Source organism: Argopecten irradians, chromosome 10 (assembly GCF_041381155.1).
Source record: "Argopecten irradians isolate NY chromosome 10, Ai_NY, whole genome shotgun sequence".
Lineage (NCBI taxonomy): Eukaryota > Metazoa > Mollusca > Bivalvia > Pectinida > Pectinidae > Argopecten > Argopecten irradians.
In genome coordinates, this window is record NC_091143.1 from 33,208,635 (window position 1) to 33,231,424 (window position 22,790).

The 22,790-nt window shown below is 34.7% G+C and overlaps 2 protein-coding genes and 1 pseudogene across 2 annotated transcripts; all 3 read left to right on the plus strand.

Moving 5' to 3' along the window:
* Window positions 1-1,238: 1,238 nt before the first annotated feature.
* Window positions 1,239-12,083, plus strand: LOC138333695 (ADP-ribosylation factor-like protein 15). The gene is made up of 5 exons (XM_069282243.1): window positions 1,239-1,854; window positions 4,531-4,675; window positions 5,094-5,153; window positions 5,475-5,683; window positions 11,166-12,083. The coding sequence occupies exons 1-5, from the start codon at window positions 1,801-1,803 to the stop codon at window positions 11,346-11,348; spliced, it is 651 nt and encodes a 216-aa protein (XP_069138344.1). The 5' UTR covers window positions 1,239-1,800; the 3' UTR covers window positions 11,349-12,083.
* A 2,438-nt stretch (window positions 12,084-14,521) lies between these two features.
* LOC138333696 (uncharacterized) lies at window positions 14,522-20,129 on the plus strand (annotated as a pseudogene).
* LOC138333697 (uncharacterized) lies at window positions 19,233-20,129 on the plus strand. Its single transcript, XM_069282244.1, has one exon. The coding sequence runs from the start codon at window positions 19,373-19,375 to the stop codon at window positions 19,796-19,798; it is 426 nt and encodes a 141-aa protein (XP_069138345.1). The 5' UTR covers window positions 19,233-19,372; the 3' UTR covers window positions 19,799-20,129.
* Window positions 20,130-22,790: the final 2,661 nt, after the last annotated feature.

Below are 22,790 nucleotides of genomic sequence, written 5' to 3' on the forward strand. Positions count from 1 at the left end.
TAGATTACACGACTATGTATATCGCTAGGTCTTGTCTCTTTATCAAACTAGATTACACGACTATGTATATCGCTAGGTCTTGTCTCTTTATCAAACTAGATTACACGACTATGTATATCGCTAGGTCTTGTCTCTTTATCAAACTAGATTACACGACTATGTATATCGCTAGGTCTTGTCTCTTTATCAAACTAGATTACACGACTATGTATATCGCTAGGTCTTGTCTCTTTATCAAACTAGATTACACGACTATGTATATCGCTAGGTCTTGTCTCTTTATCAAACTAGATTACAACTGATACTGTGTATATCGCTAGTTCTTGTCTCTTTATCAAACTAGATTACACGACTATGTATATCGCTAGGTCTTGTCTCTTTATCAAACTAGATTACACGACTATGTATATCACTAGGTCTGTCTCTTTATCAAACAAGATTACACGCCTATGTATATCGCTAGGTCTTGTCTCTTTATCAAACTAGATTACAAGACTGTGTATATCGCTAGTTCTTGTCTCTTTATCAAACAAGATTACACGCCTATGTATATCGCTAGGTCATGTCTCTTTATCAAACTAGATTACACGACTATATGTATATCGCTAGGTCTTGTCTCTTTATCAAACTAGATTACACGACTATGTATATTGCTAGATCTTGTCTCTTTTTCAAACTAGATTACAAGACTGTGTATATCGCTATAGGTCGTGTCTCTTTATCAAACTAGATTACACGACTATATGTATATCGCTAGGTCTTGTCTCTTTATCAAACTAGATTACACGACTATTGTATATTGCTAAGTCTCTAGGTCTTGTCTCTTTATCAAACTATGTATACAAACCTACATCTTTTGATTTTCCACATTTTAATATAATCTTTGTGTTGTTAACAATACATATATACTTTTGTTTGTCGCGATAATAGCTCACAAGTGCTATTGTTATTTGTAAGAAATATGTGACTTTACATAAAGAAAAACTATTGTATTATTATATTGTATTTTGAATTACAAAGTAAAATAATAACCTCAACCTTTTTAATTGTGGTAATGGTGTAAATTAAGTAACTTTTGTAACTGAAAAAAAAATACTAATTTGTCTGCTGCCATTTTTTATAAAGAACAAATACCATTCGTCAATCTAATTAAAATTAGACTTGTAATTCCGCTCCACTACGATGTTCTACGTTAACGTTACGCTCCAATACAGGCTTGTATTGGAGCGTAACGTAGAGTATCGTATACGTATACGTTGTGGAGCAGAATTACAAGTCTAATATACCATTCTTAGTTGGTGGAGCATTGAGAGTTTCAATTAAGTAGGCCTATAGTTAGAATACATATGAACCAGGGTATCAATTTATTCTACATTGTATTTCCAGTTTCGTCTAAAACTTCTTCGTATCAAACATTTTTGTTCCACTTAATTTTTAATTTTGCCATACCTACGCACGTCTACGGCGTTTAATTTTACCTAAAATGTGTTTTGAAGTCTCCACCTTAAAGTACCTTCAGTACTTTGATTATCATAGCCAATACTGATATGAAGCCTGCATGGTAATTTATTTAATTCAAGGGTTCGTGGACATGAAAAACGTGAAATTAATTTTTCTTTTTTTTTCCTGAAAAATTGTTTTCATATCTTTATTATCAGCGATATCTGAACTTTTGTAATATTGATACGGTCGTAATCGGTTCGAGACGGCGGAAGTGAAATTAGTCTCGCCGAATCCATGCTGACGTCATTTCCCGCCATTCGTAAACAAGAACCTACCAACAGGGTGTGATCTGAGAAGATGTGTGACAATCTACTGTTAGCATGTGCTGTGTTCAGGATGGCTATTTACACGGTGAGAATTTTGTTCAGAATTCAAAGATGACAACATTTAGCACGCTATGCAATACATAAAAGAATAGTGCATGCAGAAACAGATACGGAATATATCGGCTCAATCGCCCTCCTAATCAGATGTAATATGAATTTAAGGCAAAGCCACAAAAGAGCGCAGCTACGTGTAAAAAAAGTGAATATAGTTAGGATTATAACCTCAGAACGAGATTAAAACTGTTTAAACTTGAATTTCGATCATTGATTTTTATGCTTTTCTTCAAAACTATTTTTAATGGATGTTTTGTGTTTAGAAATACATGTGTATAATAATAGTCGTCATATACAGATCAGAAAGAAATATTCAACTTGAATCTCTCGAAGGCGAAATACTTGGAAAACATGCCGTGTATAAAAAATGTGCGGGAATATGTGCCGTCATCAGCAAGATATGTTCCGTCAAGCAGCAAGATATATTCACAACAAATATCACGACACCAGTTCGGTTACAAACATGATACATCAACTCAACTGGCCAACATTACAGACACGACGGCTACACACAAGATTAATACTTTTCTACAAAATGATACACAATATAGTTGCTGTCGAATACCAGACCATATTCCTACCAGTAGACCACAGAACCAGACACTCCAATCCACACTCCTTCAGACAAATCTCTGCTACAAAGGACACATACAAATATTCATTTTTCCCACAAACGATAACACAATGGAATCTCCTCCCTGTAGCAGCAGTACAATGCGCTACACTCGAGGACTTCAAGGCACATATTTCCAACGTAGCCCTTGAAGCCCTCACACATTAGTTCTGCACACACCTTTTATCTATACTTGTATACTAAAAAAAAAAAAAAATAAAAAAAAATCACAAATTATTTAATCCCTTCACACCCTTGCACCCCTACAGATCACCGTGACATAATCGTCATATTTTGACGGCGTCATGTAAATAGAAGAAGATCGTTGGCACCAAGCTTCCTTGTATCTCGACTGACGGTGCCGTGTGCTTGACAACACAGGAGTCTCTCATATTCACTGTATCATCTGATTGATTTGTTTTTATAGCACATCCATTTTTGAGTCAGTTTAACCTGAGCTGGGCTAATAGTGGCAATATTGATATGTCTTGCTGCTAGACTTTATCAAAGTGAATACAGTTTTTCCAGAGACTGTAGATTTATATTTGTACATTGTATGAATTTATTACAGTTTTTCCGGAGACTGTAGATTTATATCTGTACATTGCATGCATTGATTACAGTTTTTCCAGAGACTGTAGATTTATATCTGTACATTGTATGAATTGATTACAGTTTTTCCAGAGACTGTAGATTTATATCTGTACATTGTATGCATTTATTACAGTTTTTCCAGAGACTGTGTAGATTTATATCTGTACATTGTATGAATTTATTACAGTTTTTCCAGAGACTGTGTAGATTTATATCTGTACATTGTATGAATTTATTACAGTTTTTCCAGAGACTGTGTAGATTTATATCTGTACATTGTATGAATTTATTACAGTTTTTCCAGAGACTGTAGATTTATATCTGTACATTGTATGCATTTATTACAGTTTTCCAGAGACTGTGTGGATTTATATTTGTACATTGTATGCATTAATTTATTACAGTTTTTCCAGAGACTGTAGATTTATATTTGTACATTGTATGAATTAATTACAGTTTTTCCAGAGACTGTAGATTTATATCTGTACATTGTATACATTTATTACAGTTTTTCCAGAGACTGTAGATTTATATCTGTACAATGCATTGTATGAATTGATTACAGTTTTTCCAGAGACTGTAGATTTATATCTGTACATTGTATACATTTATTACAGTTTTTCCAGAGACTGTAGATTTATATCTGTACATTGTATGCATTTATTACAGTTTTTCCAGAGACTGTAGATTTATATTTGTACATTGTATGAATTGCTTACAGTTTTTCAGGAGACTGAATTTGTATATGTACATTGTATGAATTGATTACAGTTTTTTGCAGACTGAGGATTTGTACATTGTATGAATTGATTACAGTTTTTCCAGAGACTGTGTAGATTTATATTTGTACATTGTATGCATTTATTACAGTTTTTCAGAGACTGTGTGGATTTATATTTGTACATTGTATGCATTTATTACAGTTTTTCAGAGACTGTGTGGATTTATATTTGTACATTGTATGCATTTATTACAGTTTTTCCAGAGACTGTGTGGATTTATATTTGTACATTGTATGAATTGATTACAGTTTTTCCAGAGACTATGTAGATTTATATCTGTACATTGTATGAATTGATTACAGTTTTTCCAGAGACTGTAGATTTATATCTGTACATTGTATGAATTTATTAGTTTTTCCAGAGACTGTAGATTTATATCTGTACATTGTATGCATTTATTACAGTTTTTCCAGAGACTGTAGATTTATATCTGTACATTGTATGAATTTATTACAGTTTTTCCAGAGACTGTGTAGATTTATATCTGTACAATGCATGCATTTATTACAGTTTTTCCAGAGACTGTAGATTTATATTTGTACATTGTATGAATTGCTTACAGTTTTTCAAGAGACTGAATTTGTATATGTACATTGTATGAATTGATTACATTTTTTTTGCAGACTGAGGATTTGTACATTTTATGCATTTATTACAGTTTTTTCGGAGACTGTGTGGATTTGGACCGCCTCCTGCCAAGCCCAACTTCACAGTGCTGTGTATTGGTCTGGAAAAGTCTGGAAAGAGTTCCTTGTTAGCAGTGCTTAGTGGGGAAAAGTGTGATGAAATACCACCAACCATTGGTATGGAAAATGTATTTTATATAGTTGCCAAGCATTGTTATGGAAAATGTATTTGAGTTTGGAGAATTCAATGATATTGCCAGTTTTTGATGATCAAACTTTCAATATTACGAATATAGTGTACGTCGCTCTTTAGAAGGTTTCATGATAATTTGGAAATGGTTTTCTGGACTACTTAAAAACATCACATTAATACTTCACTAGCAGTCTTTTGTTTTCATTAAGAATTATTTACATGATTTTTGTCTGCACAAACATATATATATTTTCATTACTACGTAAAAAAAAAATCACAGATCTATATTTCAAAGTTTTATAAGGCAGGAAAAGATGCATGATTTACCTTATAATTCATGTATATATTTATGAATGATAGATTTTGTTTGTCACGGTGGTAAAGAATTTGATTGGTTTACAGGGTTCAGCATCAAAGCTCTTTTGTTTGACGACTGTATTGTTGATGTCAAAGAACTAGGAGGTCAGTATACAAAACTACAGAACATTCAATATCTACATAATGTTAGTACATAACATTCAATATCTATATAATGTTAGTACATAACATTCAATATCTACATAATGTTAGTACATAACATTCAATATCTATATAACATTAGAACATAACATTCAATATCTATATGACATTAGAATATAACATTCAATATTTATATAACATTAGAATATAACATTCAATATCTATATAACATTAGAACATAACATTCAATATCTATATAATGTTAGTACATAGCATTCAATTTCAATATAATGTGATCACCAATATCTGTTTCTCTGCTTTAAGGTGGTGAATCGATTCGTCCATACTGGGACCGATACTACGCTGGAGCCCAAGGAATTATATTTGTAGTTGATAGCTCTTCGTCTGACGAGCGCCTAAAGCTAGCCAGTAATGAACTACACAAAGCTCTCGGTGACCCAGTGTTGGATGATCTCCCTTTATTAGTGTTGTGTAATTATCAGGATAAACCAAATGCAAAAACTGTCTCCCAGGTTTGTACTCTATACCTTTATACAATGTAATTATGTTTTAGGTATTCTATAACTTTATACAATGTAATTATATATTAGGGGTGAGAGGTACCTTTATACAATGTAATTATGTTTTAGGTATTCTATAACTTTATACAATGTAATTATATATTAGGGGTGAGAGGTAACTATACAATGTAATTATATATAAGGGGTGAGTGGTAACTGTACAATGTAATTATATATTAGGGGTGAAATGTAACTATACAATATAATAATATATTAGGAGTGAGAGATAACTATACAATGTAATTATATATTAGAGGTGAGAGATAACTATACAATGTAATTATATATAAGGGGTGAGAGATAACTATACAACGTAATTATATATTAGGGGTGAAATGAAAGTATAAAATGTAATTATATATTGGGGGTGAGAGATAACTATACAACGTAATTATATATTAGGGATGAGAGGTAACTATACAATGTAATTATATATTAGGGATGAGAGGTAAATATACAATGTAATTATATATTAGGGGTGAGAGATAACTATACAATGTAATTATATATTAGGGGTGAGAGATAACTATGCAATGTAATTATATATTAGGGGTGAGAGAATAACTATACAATGTAATTATATATTAGGGGTGAGAGATAACTATACAATGTAATTATATATTAGGGGTGAGAGATAACTATGCAATGTAATTATATATTAGGGGTGAGAGATAACTATACAATGTAATTATATATTAGGGATGAGAGGTAAATATACAATGTAATTATATATTAGGAGTGAGAGATAACTATACAACAATGTAATTATATATTAGGAGTGAGAGATAACTATACAATGTAATTATATATTAGGAGTGAGAGATAACTATACAATGTAATTATATATTAAGGATGAGAGGTAACTATACAATGTAATTATATATTAGGGATGAAATGTAACTATACAATGTAATTATATATTAGGGATGAAATGTAACTATACAATGTAATATATATTAGGGGTGAGAGATAACTACAATGTAATTATATATTAGGGGTGAGAGGTAACTATACAATGTAATTATATATTAGGGATGAAATGTAACTATACAATGTAATTATATATTAGGGGTGAGAGATAACTATACAACGTAATTATATATTAGGGGTGAGAGGTAACTATACAATGTTATTATATATAAGGGGTGAGAGATAACTACAATGTAATTATATATTAGGGATGAATTGATAGTATAAACCCAGTTGATTTCAACAAACTACTCAACTTTATTTCTCGATAGATTGAGTATGTCACGCGCAATTTGGAGCCGCGCGGATGAATTTATGATGTAACTTTTGGTGTTTTCAGTAACTGAACGTACGTTCGATGAACATGTACATGTATCAAAATAGGTTTGAACACATATACATGTACGTGTGTAAATACAAATGTAGAAAAGTTACATTGTTTATGTTACTACCGTACCTCTTTGAGCAATGCTTCCGTGCGTTATGATAAATAAACAATGTTGTACAATGTACAGTTTTGCACATTCCGATGACGTCGCAATGTTTACATGTTTTGTGTCAGTGAGTCTGTGTTGTTCGCTACAACATGTAGGTCTACATCCTATTTGTATTTTTAACATCTTTGGTTGTACGCAAATGGATAAGATATGTCAGGACAACATAGTCTTTGAGTTGGATAAGTTTAACCAAAACGACCTAGCACGACAATGCATTTTTGTTCACCTCGGGGGACAGACAAGTCCTGTACGTTATTATCTACTGTGAATCGGCGAGAGTAGGCCTTACATAAACAATGTATGTTTTGGGTGTTTCGAAATATCAATGAAACGGAATCCTACAATTGTAGCTTTACAATACTTGTAATAGATATCTCTAATATTTATTGAAGTTTTTGAAACAACAATATAAAAATAGCTAACATTTTGAGAGCGGTACAGTAAACGTTTACAGTAGTGGGCCTACCTGTGTTTGTACATGTTCCTCGAAACGACGTCCGATAATTTGAAAATCTCCAAAATCCGGAAATAATGACATGGAACTATGTAAAACATCCGTGTATTCAAGTAATTTCAAACGCGAACTGATTAAGTAGAACTCAAGTGATCACAAAATTAAAGAAACTCTCTGTTTGTCACACCTCCTTGACACAGGCGGTTTGAATCGGACGCCGCGTCACAACTACGTTAAATATCCTGCCACGTTATGAATTGTGTAAGCGTGTGTAATCATAGGAAGCAAAAGAATAAAACCAAACTGCTTTGCACCATGGTGTTTTTAACAGCAGATAAATAAAAACTATTTAAAGTTCCATACCGGGAAAACCTCAGATACATGCTTCATCAGACGGAATCATTTTATTTGTATGTTCATTGATAAATTGGCGGGAATTTCCGCACATTCGAGTGGCTGTTCCAAATGCCTGTCGGAACCAAACGATATAATCCAATGTTAGTCTTATAAATGCCATAAACACTATTAAGGATAAATTTTGAGCTATGAAAATAATAGTTAAGACTGTAAATATAAGGATTAAAGTTTCTTTCTGGTGGTTCTATCGAAGGATAAAGTTGAGTAGTAGGTATCAATATTTGTTTCATGGACCGCTCCGCGGTCCATTCCAAATATCGATACCTACTCAACTTTATCCTTTCGATAGAACCACCAGAAAGAAACTTTAATCCTTAAATATAATATATTAGGAGTGAGAGATAACTATACAATGTAATTATATATTAGAGGTGAGAGATAAACTATACAATGTAATTATATATAAGGGGTGAGAGATAACTATACAACGTAATTATATATTAGGGTGTGAAAGATATCTATACAATGTAATTATATATTAGGGGTGAAAGATAACTATACAATGTAATTTATATATTAGGGAGTGAGAGATATCTATACAATGTAATTATATATTAGGGGTGAAAGATAACTATACAATGTAAATTATATATTAGGGGTGAAAGATAACTATACAATGTAATTTATATATTAGGGTGTGAAAGATAACTATACAATGTAATTATATATTAGGGTTGAAAGATAACTATACAATGTAATTTTATATTAGGGGTGAAAGAGATAACTATACAATGTAATTATATATTAGGGGTGAGATGAAACTATAGAATGTAATTTATCCCCCGCCCAACGAAGTTGGCGGGGGATATACAAATGGGTTCTGTCCGTCCGTCTGTCCGTCTCCGTCTGTCCATCCGTATGAATGGTTTCCGGAACATTACTCTAAACCAATAGAGATATTTCCACGTAACACATTGGTCTTATGGTCTAGTAGTGCCTTTTGCTATTTTTAGGTTTTCATTTTTTGCATTTATTCCGTAACCATGGAAACATTGCTGAAAATATCATATTTTTGTACCAGGTTCGTTTCCGGAGCATAACTCTAAAACCAGAAGAGATATTTCCACGAAACTTCATAGACACATTGTTCTTATGGTCTAGTAGTGCCTTTTGCTATTTTTAGGTTTTCATTTTTTGCACTTTTTCCGTAACCATGGAAACATTGCTGAAAATATATTTTTGTACCAGGTTCGTTTCCGCAGCATAACTGGAAAACCGGTTGAGATATATGCACGGAACTCCATAGGCACATTAGTCTTATGGTCTAGTAGTGCCTTTTGCTATTTTAAGGTTTTCACTTTTTGTACTTTTTTCTGTAACCATGGAAACATTGCTGAAAATGGCAGATTTTTGTGTAAGAATCGTTTCCGGAGCACAACTCTAAAACCAGCAGAGATATTTCCATGAAACTTCATAGACACATTGTTCTTATGGTCTAGTAGTGCCTTTTGCTATTTTTAGGTTTTCACTTTTTGTGCTTTTTTTTCTGTAACCATAGAAACATTGCTGAAAATATCATATTTTTGTAGCAGGTTCATTTCCGGAGCATAACTCTAAAACCAGCAGAGATATTTCCACGAAACTTCATAGACACATTCTTTTTAGGCCCTTTATGACACTGTCATTGTACTAGTTATAAACAGGTTAATAGTTTTTCACCTGTATGCTTCACATTCATGAAAACTATTCACCTTGCTGTATCTGCCCTTACCAGAAAAGAAAGAAAAACATTTGGATTATATTCGTGGCAGTGTTAATTGGTGGATGAAAAAAAAATACGAATTTCAAAACTGCGGTCAAATTTGAATGATATATGTATCTTAAGACATTAGGCAACACAGACCTTGAATTTAATACTGCGAGGAGTAAAATTTTTTTTATATTAAAAAAAAAAAAAACGGGAAAATTATCGCCAACAAATGTCAAGGCTGTATACCTGATTCAACAATTGCAGCCCCGCTCTACTTGAATTATACTCCATCTTTCTTTAGCTCAACTTCCTTTTTCCTGTTTTTTTATACACATAAGTCTCCACAATCAAACTTCACTTCAGCTTTGGCGGGGAATCTGAATGACTATGTCCTTGTTATATATTAGGGGTGAGATGAAACTATACAACGTAATTATATATTAGGAGTAAGAGATAATAATTATACAATGTAATTTATATATTAGGGGTGAGAGATAACAATACAATGTAAATATATATTAGGGGTGAGAGATAACTATACAATGTAATTATATATTAGGGGTGAGAGATAACTATACAATGTAATTATATATTAGGGGTGAGAGATAACTATACAATGTAATTATATATTAGGGGTGAGAGGTAACTATACAATGTAATTATATATTAGGGGTGAGAGATAACTATACAATGTAATTATATATTAGGGATGAGAGGTAAATATACAATGTAATTATATATTAGGGGTGAGAGATAACTATACGATGTAATTATATATTAGGGTGAGAGATAACTACCGTATACAATGTAATTATATATTAGGGGTGAGAAGTCACTATGTAGTCTCTGTGCTGTCTGGTAAAAAAATATTTATTTTATAATAATTATGCAACTTCAGTGTATGGTGACAGACTACAATTGCAATATACTGTACCATTGCATTATGCACTCTATGAGATTACTTCCCTTTATCTTGTAGCATCAGTATCAATCCAAAAACACTGATGATCGTGATAAGTTCAATATCCATGTTTGTTCTTTGCTCACCTGGTCTGTCCATCGTCCGTCTTTCAACATTTCCTTTAAATTGCTGCTTGTTATAGATTTCTGCATGTTTGCAACCAAATTTGGCCAGAAATATCCTGGAGAGAAGGGGAACATAGTTTGCATAAATTTTGGCTCTGACCCCCCCGGGGCAGGAGGGGCGGGGCCCAATATTTATATTTCATCTCTTATTAGTAACTTAATTTAAATTTTATTAAATTGTCTATGATTAGGATTATTTTTGCTATTACATGATGATTTTTGTGTAAGTTCTAAATAAGCTTTTAACCATGTGTAGTATTATTATGAAGTCAATGTTTATTGATGAATTTTTCATTATGAGTTTTCTCTGTGTTTCCTCAGCTAAAAGAAATTCTTGAAGTGAGCCTAGAGGACGGACACAGGCGCTGGAATATATTTGGATGCAGTATTCATGATAAAGACTCCATCAAACAAAGCTTCGAGGAACTCAATAAGACGCTTCTACATCCTAAACCTCATTCAAAGGCAAATCATTCAGACAACAATGAATTTAGTCAACTGTGATGACAACTATTTATCATTCAGACAACAATGAATTTAGTCAACTGTGATGACAACTATTTATCATTATTATTTGAATACCAATATTTGGTATTGTCACCTGGTGTGTTGATGTTTATACAGTTATAACCTTGTTCACTTTGATTTCATATGCTTCATTCTTAGTGGATATTATCGTGAGTACGCATTAATAGTTAATGTTTACATCGAAGTAGCTCGACACTATATATGTAATAAAAGTACTAGTAAAGATACTTATTAATCTTCAAATGAATTGAGCAAAATTCTCTATGTAAGGTTGAACACATTCAATTTACCTCTACATGTGAGTACTTAACGATTTGCAAGCGTAAACCTTTTGTAGTGGTGTTTGTATACCTTCAGACTTTTATACGCTGTTCATACATTCACACAAATTTAAGTGCAGGCTGAATTTTCAAAATTAATATAAAGTGGAAACTCCCTCCCTGCATATTTCCACATTTTTAGCCCGACATCATCCCATGGTGGGCTATTCAAATTGCTTTTTCTGATGTCTGGGAACGACGTCAGTTCTCTATAGACTGGGAATGAACAGAGTTCTCTTCAGACTTGGAATCACATGAGTTCTCTACAGGCTGGGAATGGCATCAGTTCTCTACAGAGTGGGAATGAACAGTGTTCTCTTCAGACTGGGAATGACATCAGTTCTCTAGATCTACAGACAGGGAATGACATCAGTTCTCTACGAGATGGGAATGAACAAGTGTTTCTCTACAGACTGGGAATGACATCAGTTCTCTAGATCTACAGACAGGGAATGACATCAGTTCTCTACAGACAGGGAATGACATCAGTTCTCTAGATCTACAGACAGGGAATGACATCAGTTTCTCTAGATCTACAGACAGGGAATGACATCAGTTCTCTACAGACTGTGGGAATGACATCAGATGTTCTCCTCTACAGCACTGGGAATGACATCAGTTCTCTACAGACAGGGGAATGGTCATCCAGTTCTCTAGATCATCAGACAGGGGAATGAACATCAAGTTCTCTCAGATCTACAGACTGTGGGAATGACAATCAGTTCTCTACAGATCTACAAGACAGGGAATGACATCATTTCAGTCTAGATTCTATAGACAGGGAATGACATCAGTTCTCTAGATCTACAGACAGGGAATGACATCAGTTCTCTAGATCTACAGACAGGGAATGACATCAGTTCTCTAGATCTACAGACAGGGAATGACATCAGTTCTCTAGATCTACAGACAGGGAATGACATCAGTTCTCTAGATCTACAGACAGGGAATGACATCAGTTCTCTACAGACAGGGAATGACATCAGTTCTCTAGATCTACAGACAGGGAATGACATCAGTTCTCTAGATCTACAGACAGGGAATGACATCAGTTCTCTAGATCTACAGACAGGGAATGACATCAGTTCTCTACAGACAGGGAATCACATCAGTTCTCTACAGACTGGGAATCAACATCTAGATCTAGATCTACAGACAGGGAATGGACATCAGTTATCTCTACAGACAGGGAATGACATCAGAGTTCTCTTACAGACTGGGAATGACATTAGTTCTCTAGAATCTAACAGACAGGGAGATTGGGACATCAGTTCTCTACAGATGGGACAGACATGGGGAATGACATCAGTTCTCTAGATCTACTACAGACAGGGAATGACATCAGTTCTCTAGATCTACAGACAGGGAATGACATCAGTTCTCTAGATCTACAGACAGGGAATGACATCAGTTCTCTAGATCTACAGACAGGGAATGACATCAGTTCTCTCTACAGACTGGGAATGACATCAGTTCTCTAGATCTACAGACAGGGAATGACATCAGTTCTCTACAGACAGGGAATGACATCAGTTCTCTAGATCTACAGACAGGGAATGACATCAGTTCTCTAGATCTACAGACAGGGAATGACATCAGTTCTCTAGATCTACAGACAGGGAATGACATCAGTTCTCTAGATCTACAGACAGGGAATGACATCAGTTCTCTAGATCTACAGACAGGGAATGACATCAGTTCTAGATACAGACAGGGAATGACATCAGTTCTCTAGATCTACAGACAGGGAATGACATCAGTTCTCTACAGACTGGGAATGACATCAGTTCTCTGGGAAGAGCATGATCTACAGACAGGGAATGACATCAGTTTCTCTACAGATGGGAATGACATCAGTTTCTAGATCTACAGACAAGGGAATGACATCAGATCTTCTACAGACAGGGAATGACATCAGTTCTCTACAGACAGGGAATGGCAACATTCTCTACAACTGGAATGACAATCAGTTCTCTGGATCTACAGACTCGGGAATGACATCAGTTCTCTACAGACTGGGAATGACATCAGTTCTCTAGATCTACAGACAGGGAATGACATCAGTTCTCTAGATCTACAGACAGGGAATGACATCAGTTCTCTACAGACAGGGAATGACATCAGTTCTCTACAGACAGGGAATGACATCAGTTCTCTACAGACTGGGAATGACATCAGTTCTCTACAGACTAGAATGACATCAGTTCTCTACAGACAGGGAATGACATCAGTTCTCTACAGACAGGGAATGACATCAGTTCTCTACAGACAGGGAATGACATCAGTTCTCTACAGACAGGGAATGACATCAGTTCTCTACAGACAGGGAATGACATCAGTTCTCTAGATCTACAGACAGGGAATGACATCAGTTCTCTAGATCTACAGACAGGGAATGACATCAGTTCTCTACAGACAGGGAATGACATCAGTTCTCTAGATCTACAGACAGGGAATGACATCAGTTTCTAGATCTACAGACAGGGAATGACATCAGTTCTCTAGGATCTACAGACTGGGAATGACATCAGTTCTCTACAGACAGGGAATGACATCAGTTCTCTACAGACTGGGAATGACATCAGTTCTCTACAGACTGGGAATCACATCAGTTCTCTACAGACTGGGAATCATCAGTTCTCTACCAGACAGGGAATGTTCTCTACAGACTGGGAATGACATCAGTTCTCTGGGAAGACTCTCTACAGACTGGGAATGACATCAGTTCTCTACAGACTGGGAATGAACCATCAGTTTCTCTACAGACTGGGAATGACATGAAGTTCTCTCTACAGACTGGGGAATGAACATCAGATCTCTAGATCTACAGACTGGGAATGACATCAGGATGAGCTCTCTACAGACTGGGAATGACATCAGGATGAGCTCTCTACAGACTGGGAATGACATCAGTTCTCTACAGACTGGGAATGACATCAGTTCTCTACAGACTGGGAATCACATCACTTCCATCATATCTGTATTACATATAGCTGAAAGAATTCCACATTATCATTTAAGTTGATGGCTTTAAGTTTCATGCAGCTATATGTTAGATACGACTATGTATATGTGTTATGTACTGTGAAGAAATGATCACAAATATATACTTATTTTTTCATTAACTACTTTATATTTGTAGAATTTTTATACCATTATTATCATATTTTCAGGATTTTTAGGTCACCTGAGACGAAGTCACAAGTGACCAATTCTAATTGCCTTTTGTCCGTCCTCGTGTGTCTTCCGCCATGCATCATCCGTCATACATTGCACGTAAACAATTTACATTTTTGACTTCTTCTCCAAAACTGCTGAAGCAATTTCAATAAAATTTTGTACAAACCTTCTAAGGCATAAGGCCAATCAAAATCGTGTATTATATGACCCTGGGGTCTCACGTTTTCCCCTAGGGAAAGGGTCAAGTTTACTATAGTTTATATAGGGAAATTCATTTATGAGCATTTTTTGCTCAATTTACATAGGAAATGAGTCAAACTTGATTTGAATTATTAGCCTGAGATACATCCATATCGGTCCACGCTGACCCCCTGAGGGACCAGAGGGGCGAGACCAAACAGGGTCAAAATGACTAAAATTTCAAAAAATCCTTCTTCTAAGTTCACAGGTTTGATGGAAGCAGATACTCTTCATAGACAGAAAAGTCAAATTTATAACATTACTGACCAACTTCAAGGCCCAGTATATAGTGTTTACATCTCTTTAATTTGTTTCATTATATATTCAAACTCAGGTGACCGTTAAGGCCCATGGGCCTCTTGTCTATAACTTGAATGTGGTAGTGTAGAAATTTAGTTGAATCTGGATCAAGTTTGAGGTATAGTCTCACTATTGTTTACCCCATGTGACATATTGTAAAATTGAATCTTAAACTTTTGGATTCCTGTGGTTTCACTCTATTCTGTAGATTTCATCCATCTGGTCAGAAGAGTGAAGCATGAGCATATGTCATGGGTAGGCGTCTGTCATCTGCCAGTCGTTCATCTACATTTACTTTTAATCACCACTTGTCATAAAGATCTGATTGGATTTTAACCAAATTTGGCCAGACTTTGATCCCTGGGCTTTGAGGGTCAAGGTCAAGCAGTGATGAAAACACCAAACCCATTTAAATGCTACTTTTCATTAAGTATCTAATAGATTTTAACCCAATTACATTGCAGCATCTTTCATGGAAAGGAACTGATTTTGAAGTAAATGCTGTACTTGCACATACTTGTCCAAAAGGGGATATAAAATCCAATATCTTCTTAATTCTTCAGTTGCCATAAAGGATGTAATATCCAGGTGAGCGATTAAGGTCTCCTATTCAATTATCAAACACTTTCTGTAGCACTCTACATTGTCTATTTGAGGTATGTATTCCCTTTTTTTTTTGTAAATCATTAAAAAAAACCACATGCATAATGTACATTTTTCTGTCTGTGGTATACATGTGCTAATATTTATTAATTCCTGTGTTTTTTAAACAGTCCTAATTTTCATTTGATTTCTCATTGTACATGTACCGGGTATTCATTTGTTTGCAACCATTGTTTTGACCATTATTTAACACAATGAATTCTCTCTCCCTCAGATACATCTGTAATCAGGCAATAGATAATGTGCAATTAATTAAATAAATGTTGAAAACTATGTAGAATGACTGAGATCCTAGTTTCATCCTAAAGCAGTAATCCCAATAGGATCTAATTATGTAACTGGTGTATCCAGGGATATTCTCAGCCTCTTCTAATATTGGCGGAGAGTCCGGATCAGATTTGATAATCTTGATAATCTGACACTCAAGTCAAATGTTGAAAACTAAGTTTCATCCATCATTATTGAAATACACAAAATATTAAAATGAAATATCAACTAATTCTCCCATAATTCAAGTGTGTCCAGTGGTTAGTGTCAAGAAATCTTTTTGAAAGTTGTACATCTAAAATTTGAATATGCATTCAGATCAATTGGAGATACTCCCTTTGGTTTCACTCCTCCTTCAGTACTGGCAAAACAAAGGGAAGTAACTCTGGTAGATTAGAATAATGTCATTATGCAGATATTGAATTTGCAAAACAACAAAAAACTGTATCTTATCAACTGACCCAAACATATGATTTCTTGTCTCAATTGTCATCATTTTGTGCTCATTGTGCCTAAAATTGTTTTAAAAGAGACACTAAAGTGTAATTATGTTCAGAAATTAATGTTTCAGGAAAATGTCATTGGCAATGTATTACAAATATTTATTCTGGGTATAATCAGTTAGCTGTGACTTTGATATTCTCATCCAGACTTCATTATCCATGAAGACACATTTCAAACTCTTCTGATTAAGCTGCTGGACCAGTCCATTATGGTAAAGGGGGGATGAGTGGAGATAAAATTATATCAATAACTCAATAAAGAATAGGAGGGGGAGGGGGGGGGGCAAGTAAAATTTAACTTAACACATTATATATGAGATTTTCTTCTTTGATTCCATTCTTATATTATCTCTGTGCAAGCCTTGCCATTTTACACAATATCTTTTACAGAATGAAATAGGTTTACTAGGTCTGACAGATCAAAGTTATCCAAGACATGTTGTAGTTTATATTGAAATATTGATAACACATATCAAATTCAGGTTGCGTAGGTCTATTTAGAGGGTTATTTGTAATTTTTGTTTCAGGTTTGATTTAATGTATTTTAGGGTTATATATATTCAGAAATTTAATATCCTAACAATATTCATTAAATAGTATTTTCAGTATTTTGATTATCAAGAAGACACCACTGTGGTGTAAATATTGGTCCTTGGGCCTTGCTGACCACCCAATGGACTTAATCATGTTTCATAATGGTCCTTTTGCTTATTTACTAATTTACTATAATCCTGATTGATTGGCTGGTCCTGTAATCATACAACCACTGTGAAAGTATTTGATCCATGGGTTCAGCATGTTTTAATTCTAGAAATTGCAGATGCTTTTTAATGCTCCAAACTGATGTAATTTGTGGTTCTAAATTCAAAATGTTATCCCTAATTTTGCCCTATTTTTCTTTTTGTTCCTTAAATTAACCGTTACCAATAAGTGCTTGACAGCCTTATACTCTTGAAATATGATTAGGTCTTGTAATTACTAGTGTGAATTTCATGGCCTTGATCGATGTATCGGGCTTTCCCAGTTACAATAGAGGGGGTTATGTTTGAGTTCTTGGATGAGCGTCAGGACCTCTCTATAACATGTGAGAAAATATAATCATGCGCAGGCTCGCTAAATGCTTTCTAAATAGTATTGTTAATGTAAATGTACTTAACATTACTGGTAAATTATTTAAATTCAGCTTAATGAAATTTGCCGAACCGAATATCATGATTTGTAACACTCAATTCAATATAGTTCAGAAAGTGCTATGTACATAAATCTTTATTACGTTTTAAATGTTCAATGTAAATTAAATAACAATATTTTTTCATCTGAGTTTTATTACTCTTTTACGTTCCGATGACTTTAAAATGTGGCTGATACTTATGGTGAGTGTTTTAAATGGTATTGAAATGTAAAAAGATGAAGCTGCTATAATGTCTTGAATTCCATTTAACAGTTATAAAAGTTTCTGTAGTGCCCATTATCGTATTTTTAAAATCGTTTCTCATCCTGAAACGCCCAATTTCTATATTGTATATAGGTATTTACATCTTTGATTATGTACTGTATGTGTTAAAGGGAATTGTGGTATGTAAAAGAGTTCAATATATAATAGAAACAAGAATTAGCTTCCAAAAAGCTAATACGACTACCATACAGCATTATTTCATAGTAAGCATTTATAAGTACTGAGGCTTAAACATAAAATCGTGCACTTTGTGATACATGCACATTGTTACATTGAGAACGGAACCCCAATGGGATCTTACTGCTGACGGCTATGGTGACCATTTTTCAAAATGAGTGGGGCAGACATGATCAAACAGAAAATGGAAGCGATTGCTGACGAAGATGCAGTATCCAAACTCATACGTATTTTATGGAAGTCCTGCTGTTCCCACTGGAATTAACGGTAGAATTCCTTCGGGAAGTTCACGACTCTCTATACCTGGAGCAAAAAAGTCGGGGCCAGTTGGAAATCTGCACGGAAAGGAAAACCGAAAGAAATGTCGCAAGAGAAAAAAAAAAGATGGAGATTGAATCGTGGCGAAAGGTATCCCCCTCTCCAGTCATCATTCCTTGGGAACCTGAAAAGGGTTAAATGTCGTGTTAGGAGTCCGAATGATACATCGGCTAAAAACAGAGCGACATCCGGGACTTCATCAAATGCAGCAAACGTCGAGGTTTAAACATTGACCCCGTGCACATGGTGGATGGTAACGAATCTGAGAAGACCAGGAATCATGACGATAGGTCTGATGGATCAGAATCGACAGACAAGGACTTGATGTACATAGACATAGATGATTACTTGTTGGAGGAGGATCCAGACTACGAGCCGACAGACAAGGACTTGATGTACATGGACATAGATGATTACTAGTCGGAGGAGGATCCAGACTGCGAGCCGACAGACAAGGACTTCATGTACATAGACATAGATGATTACTAGTCGGAGGAGGATCCAGACAGCAGTATTGGTGACATCAGTATAGAATCTGATGAAGGAGAAAGTTAGGGCGAATTGAAGGCCGTGAAAATGGGCGAGGAAATGTACCAACTCAAAGAGAAGGCTAACAAACCAGAGGTGTCCAAGCCAAGACAACAGCCCCCAAAACCGGACGACAAAGGCCATTACAATGACAAAGGACAAAATAACGACAAACGACTATATAACGACAAACGACAACAGAATGACAAAAGGCAGCAGAACGAGAAAGAGAAAGGACGAAAGAACACACAGAAAGGTGACCTAAAGGAGAACAAAAATGACACAAAGTCGACCAAACAGAACGACAAAATGTTCCATAAACAGGACCAGAAGAACGTGCCGTCACCCAAACCGGATCAAAGGTCACAGGCTTTCACTAAACTCGACTATAAGAACACCAAATCTCCCACTAAGGACCAAAAGATAGCGACGGAGCTACAGAGGCCGTGGAGTATAAAAATAAAACGTATATAAACAACCTCCCATGGGAAATATGGCAAACTGCTCGCCAATCACACTGCCTTCAAAATGACAAACATGGACTGGACAGTTATGCATGAGCTGGGTTTTGTATATGAAATTTACGCGCTCAACTTATTGTAAAGACATCATAAGATTTAACTTATCATTAGTTTAAAATGTTATTTATCGACATTTAGGTTGACTATTCTTGACATAAGACTTACATTATGTAGTTTCATTAGAAACCCGATCAAGCGGGGAAAAACCAGGAGAGGCCATCCGTATATTACCGTAGTTGTTGCATGCGTATTCCCTTTATCGAAATAAACATCTACATGTAAAATATCCGTATTGTTTATTTATTATGCTAATTCTGTTTGAAGCGATTCCAACAATTTGCCAGTGGCGCGAACGTGATCATTCTCAGGGATTATATTGATCCACGGTGAAAGTGCGGATTGATGTACCCGTAAATGGTTACACAATCAAGTGCTTAAAATCAAATGTCAGCTAGACAGTCCATCGTATCGATTTAGACAGGGTGTCGTGTGGTTGTAGGCGATGCTTCATTCACACCTGTAGCAGCTTATATTGTATACAGTTGTTTACATTACTGGTACACACGAATCTGGACGTGCTTTACGTGCTGTTCATATAGTAAAGATGCATATTGGCATTAAGGGAAACTGGAGTTCCCGCTGCAAAATCTCTGTCACCTGGCTACTACACGCTGCAAATGACACATGACTAAAGTTGGAAATGTATGATGTGGAAATGTTTTTAAAGTTTTTTCTTAATTATGGAAACTAATAAAGAAGTGATGAAATTCTACAACATGTTTAATGACTGCTATGAGTTGATCAATGAACCAAAACTACCACAAGAAAGATATTTTTGTTATTTCATAACAAATATTTTGCCGTTTTAACATACAAAATGTACCTATAGTGACCATAATTTATATGCAAAGTAATTTAGGACGATTATAACTTTATTCATGATACGGAAAGTAACTTCAATAGCCGTGTTTGTCACAAGAAACTCAAGAAAATTTTGTTCTACTTCGTATCTCATCCGTACATTAATTATTTCATTTCTAAATATTTTAGCTTGAAATAAGAATACCAGACTGTCAATCTTTTGACCACTGTTGGATTGCTACATGCTTTGTATCAGTGGACGTGCAAAACTATAGAGATTCCATTATCGCACATGTACATATTTGAGTCCTAAGGCCTTTTGTGAAACCAAGCAAGCCACCCAACCTGAAAAAATCCTGCAGAGTCGGTTAACAGGAGGTGCGCCAGCACTCAATGCTTAAGATTTCAATACTGGATTTAAGAAAGCCGCGAAAAAATATGACTGAATAAGATAGTATTTATTAAACACAGTCTTAAAACGAAGAAACATCCAGTAGAACTTATAAACTGAAACCTCCAAAATGGGACAACTCTGTAATGTTAGGTTCAATGTATGATGGTCCACCAGAATTCTACCCAAAGCCGAGGACACTGAAACAATATTCATAATATTAACTGTCTCTGCTCCAAATTTTAGACTGCATAGCCTTCGTCTGGAAAATAAATCACAGTCTACTCTAAATTTCCCGCAGGAAACAAAACCCTAAAAACCAATACGTACGACACTTTTACACACAACCTACTACTAATACGTAAGACACTGAGTTATATACACAACCTACTACTAATACATAAGACACTGAGTTATATACACAACCTACTACTAATACATAAGACACTGAGTTATATACACAACCTACTACTAATACGTAAGACACTGAGTTATATACACAACCTATTACTACTAATACATAAGACACTGAGTTATATACACAACCTACTACTAATACATAAGACACTGAGTTATATACACAATACTATAATAGTAAGACACTGAGTTATATACACAACCTACTACTAATACATAAGACACTGAGTTATATACACAACCTACTACTAATACATAAGACACTGAGTTATATACACAACCTACTACTAATACATAAGACACTGAGTTATATACACAACAACCTACTACTAATACACGTAAGACACTGAGTTATATACACAACCTACTACTAATACATAAGACACTGAGTTATATACACAACCTACTACTAATACATAAGACACTGAGTTATATACACACAACCTACTACTAATACATAAGACACTGAGTTATATACACAACCTACTACTAATACATAAGACACTGAGTTATATACACACAACCTACTACTAATACATAAGACACTGAGTTATATACACACAACCTACTACTAATACATAAGACACTGAGTTATATACACAACCTACTACTAATACATAAGACACTGAGTTATATACACAACCTACTACTAATACATAAGACACTGAGTTATATACACACAACCTACTACTAATACATAAGACACTGAGTTATATACACAACCTACTACACTAATACATAAGACACTGAGTTATATACACAACCTACTACTAATACATAAGACACTGAGTTATATACACACAACCTACTACTAATACATAAGACACTGAGTTATATACACAACCTACTACTAATACATAAGACACTGAGTTATATACACAACCTACTACTAATACATAAGACACTGAGTTATATACACACAACCTACTACTACTAATACATAAGACACTGAGTTATATACACACAACCTACTACTAATACATAAGACACTGAGTTATATACACAACCTACTACTAATACATAAGACACTGAGTTATATACACAACCTACTACTAATACATAAGACACTGAGTTATATACACAACCTACTACTAATACATAAGACACTGAGTTAATATACACACAACCTACTACTAATACATAAGACACTGAGTTATATACACAACCTACTACTAATACATAAGACACTGAGTTATATACACAACCTACTACTAATACATAAGACACTGAGTTATATATACACAACCTACTACTAATACATAAGACACTGAGTTAT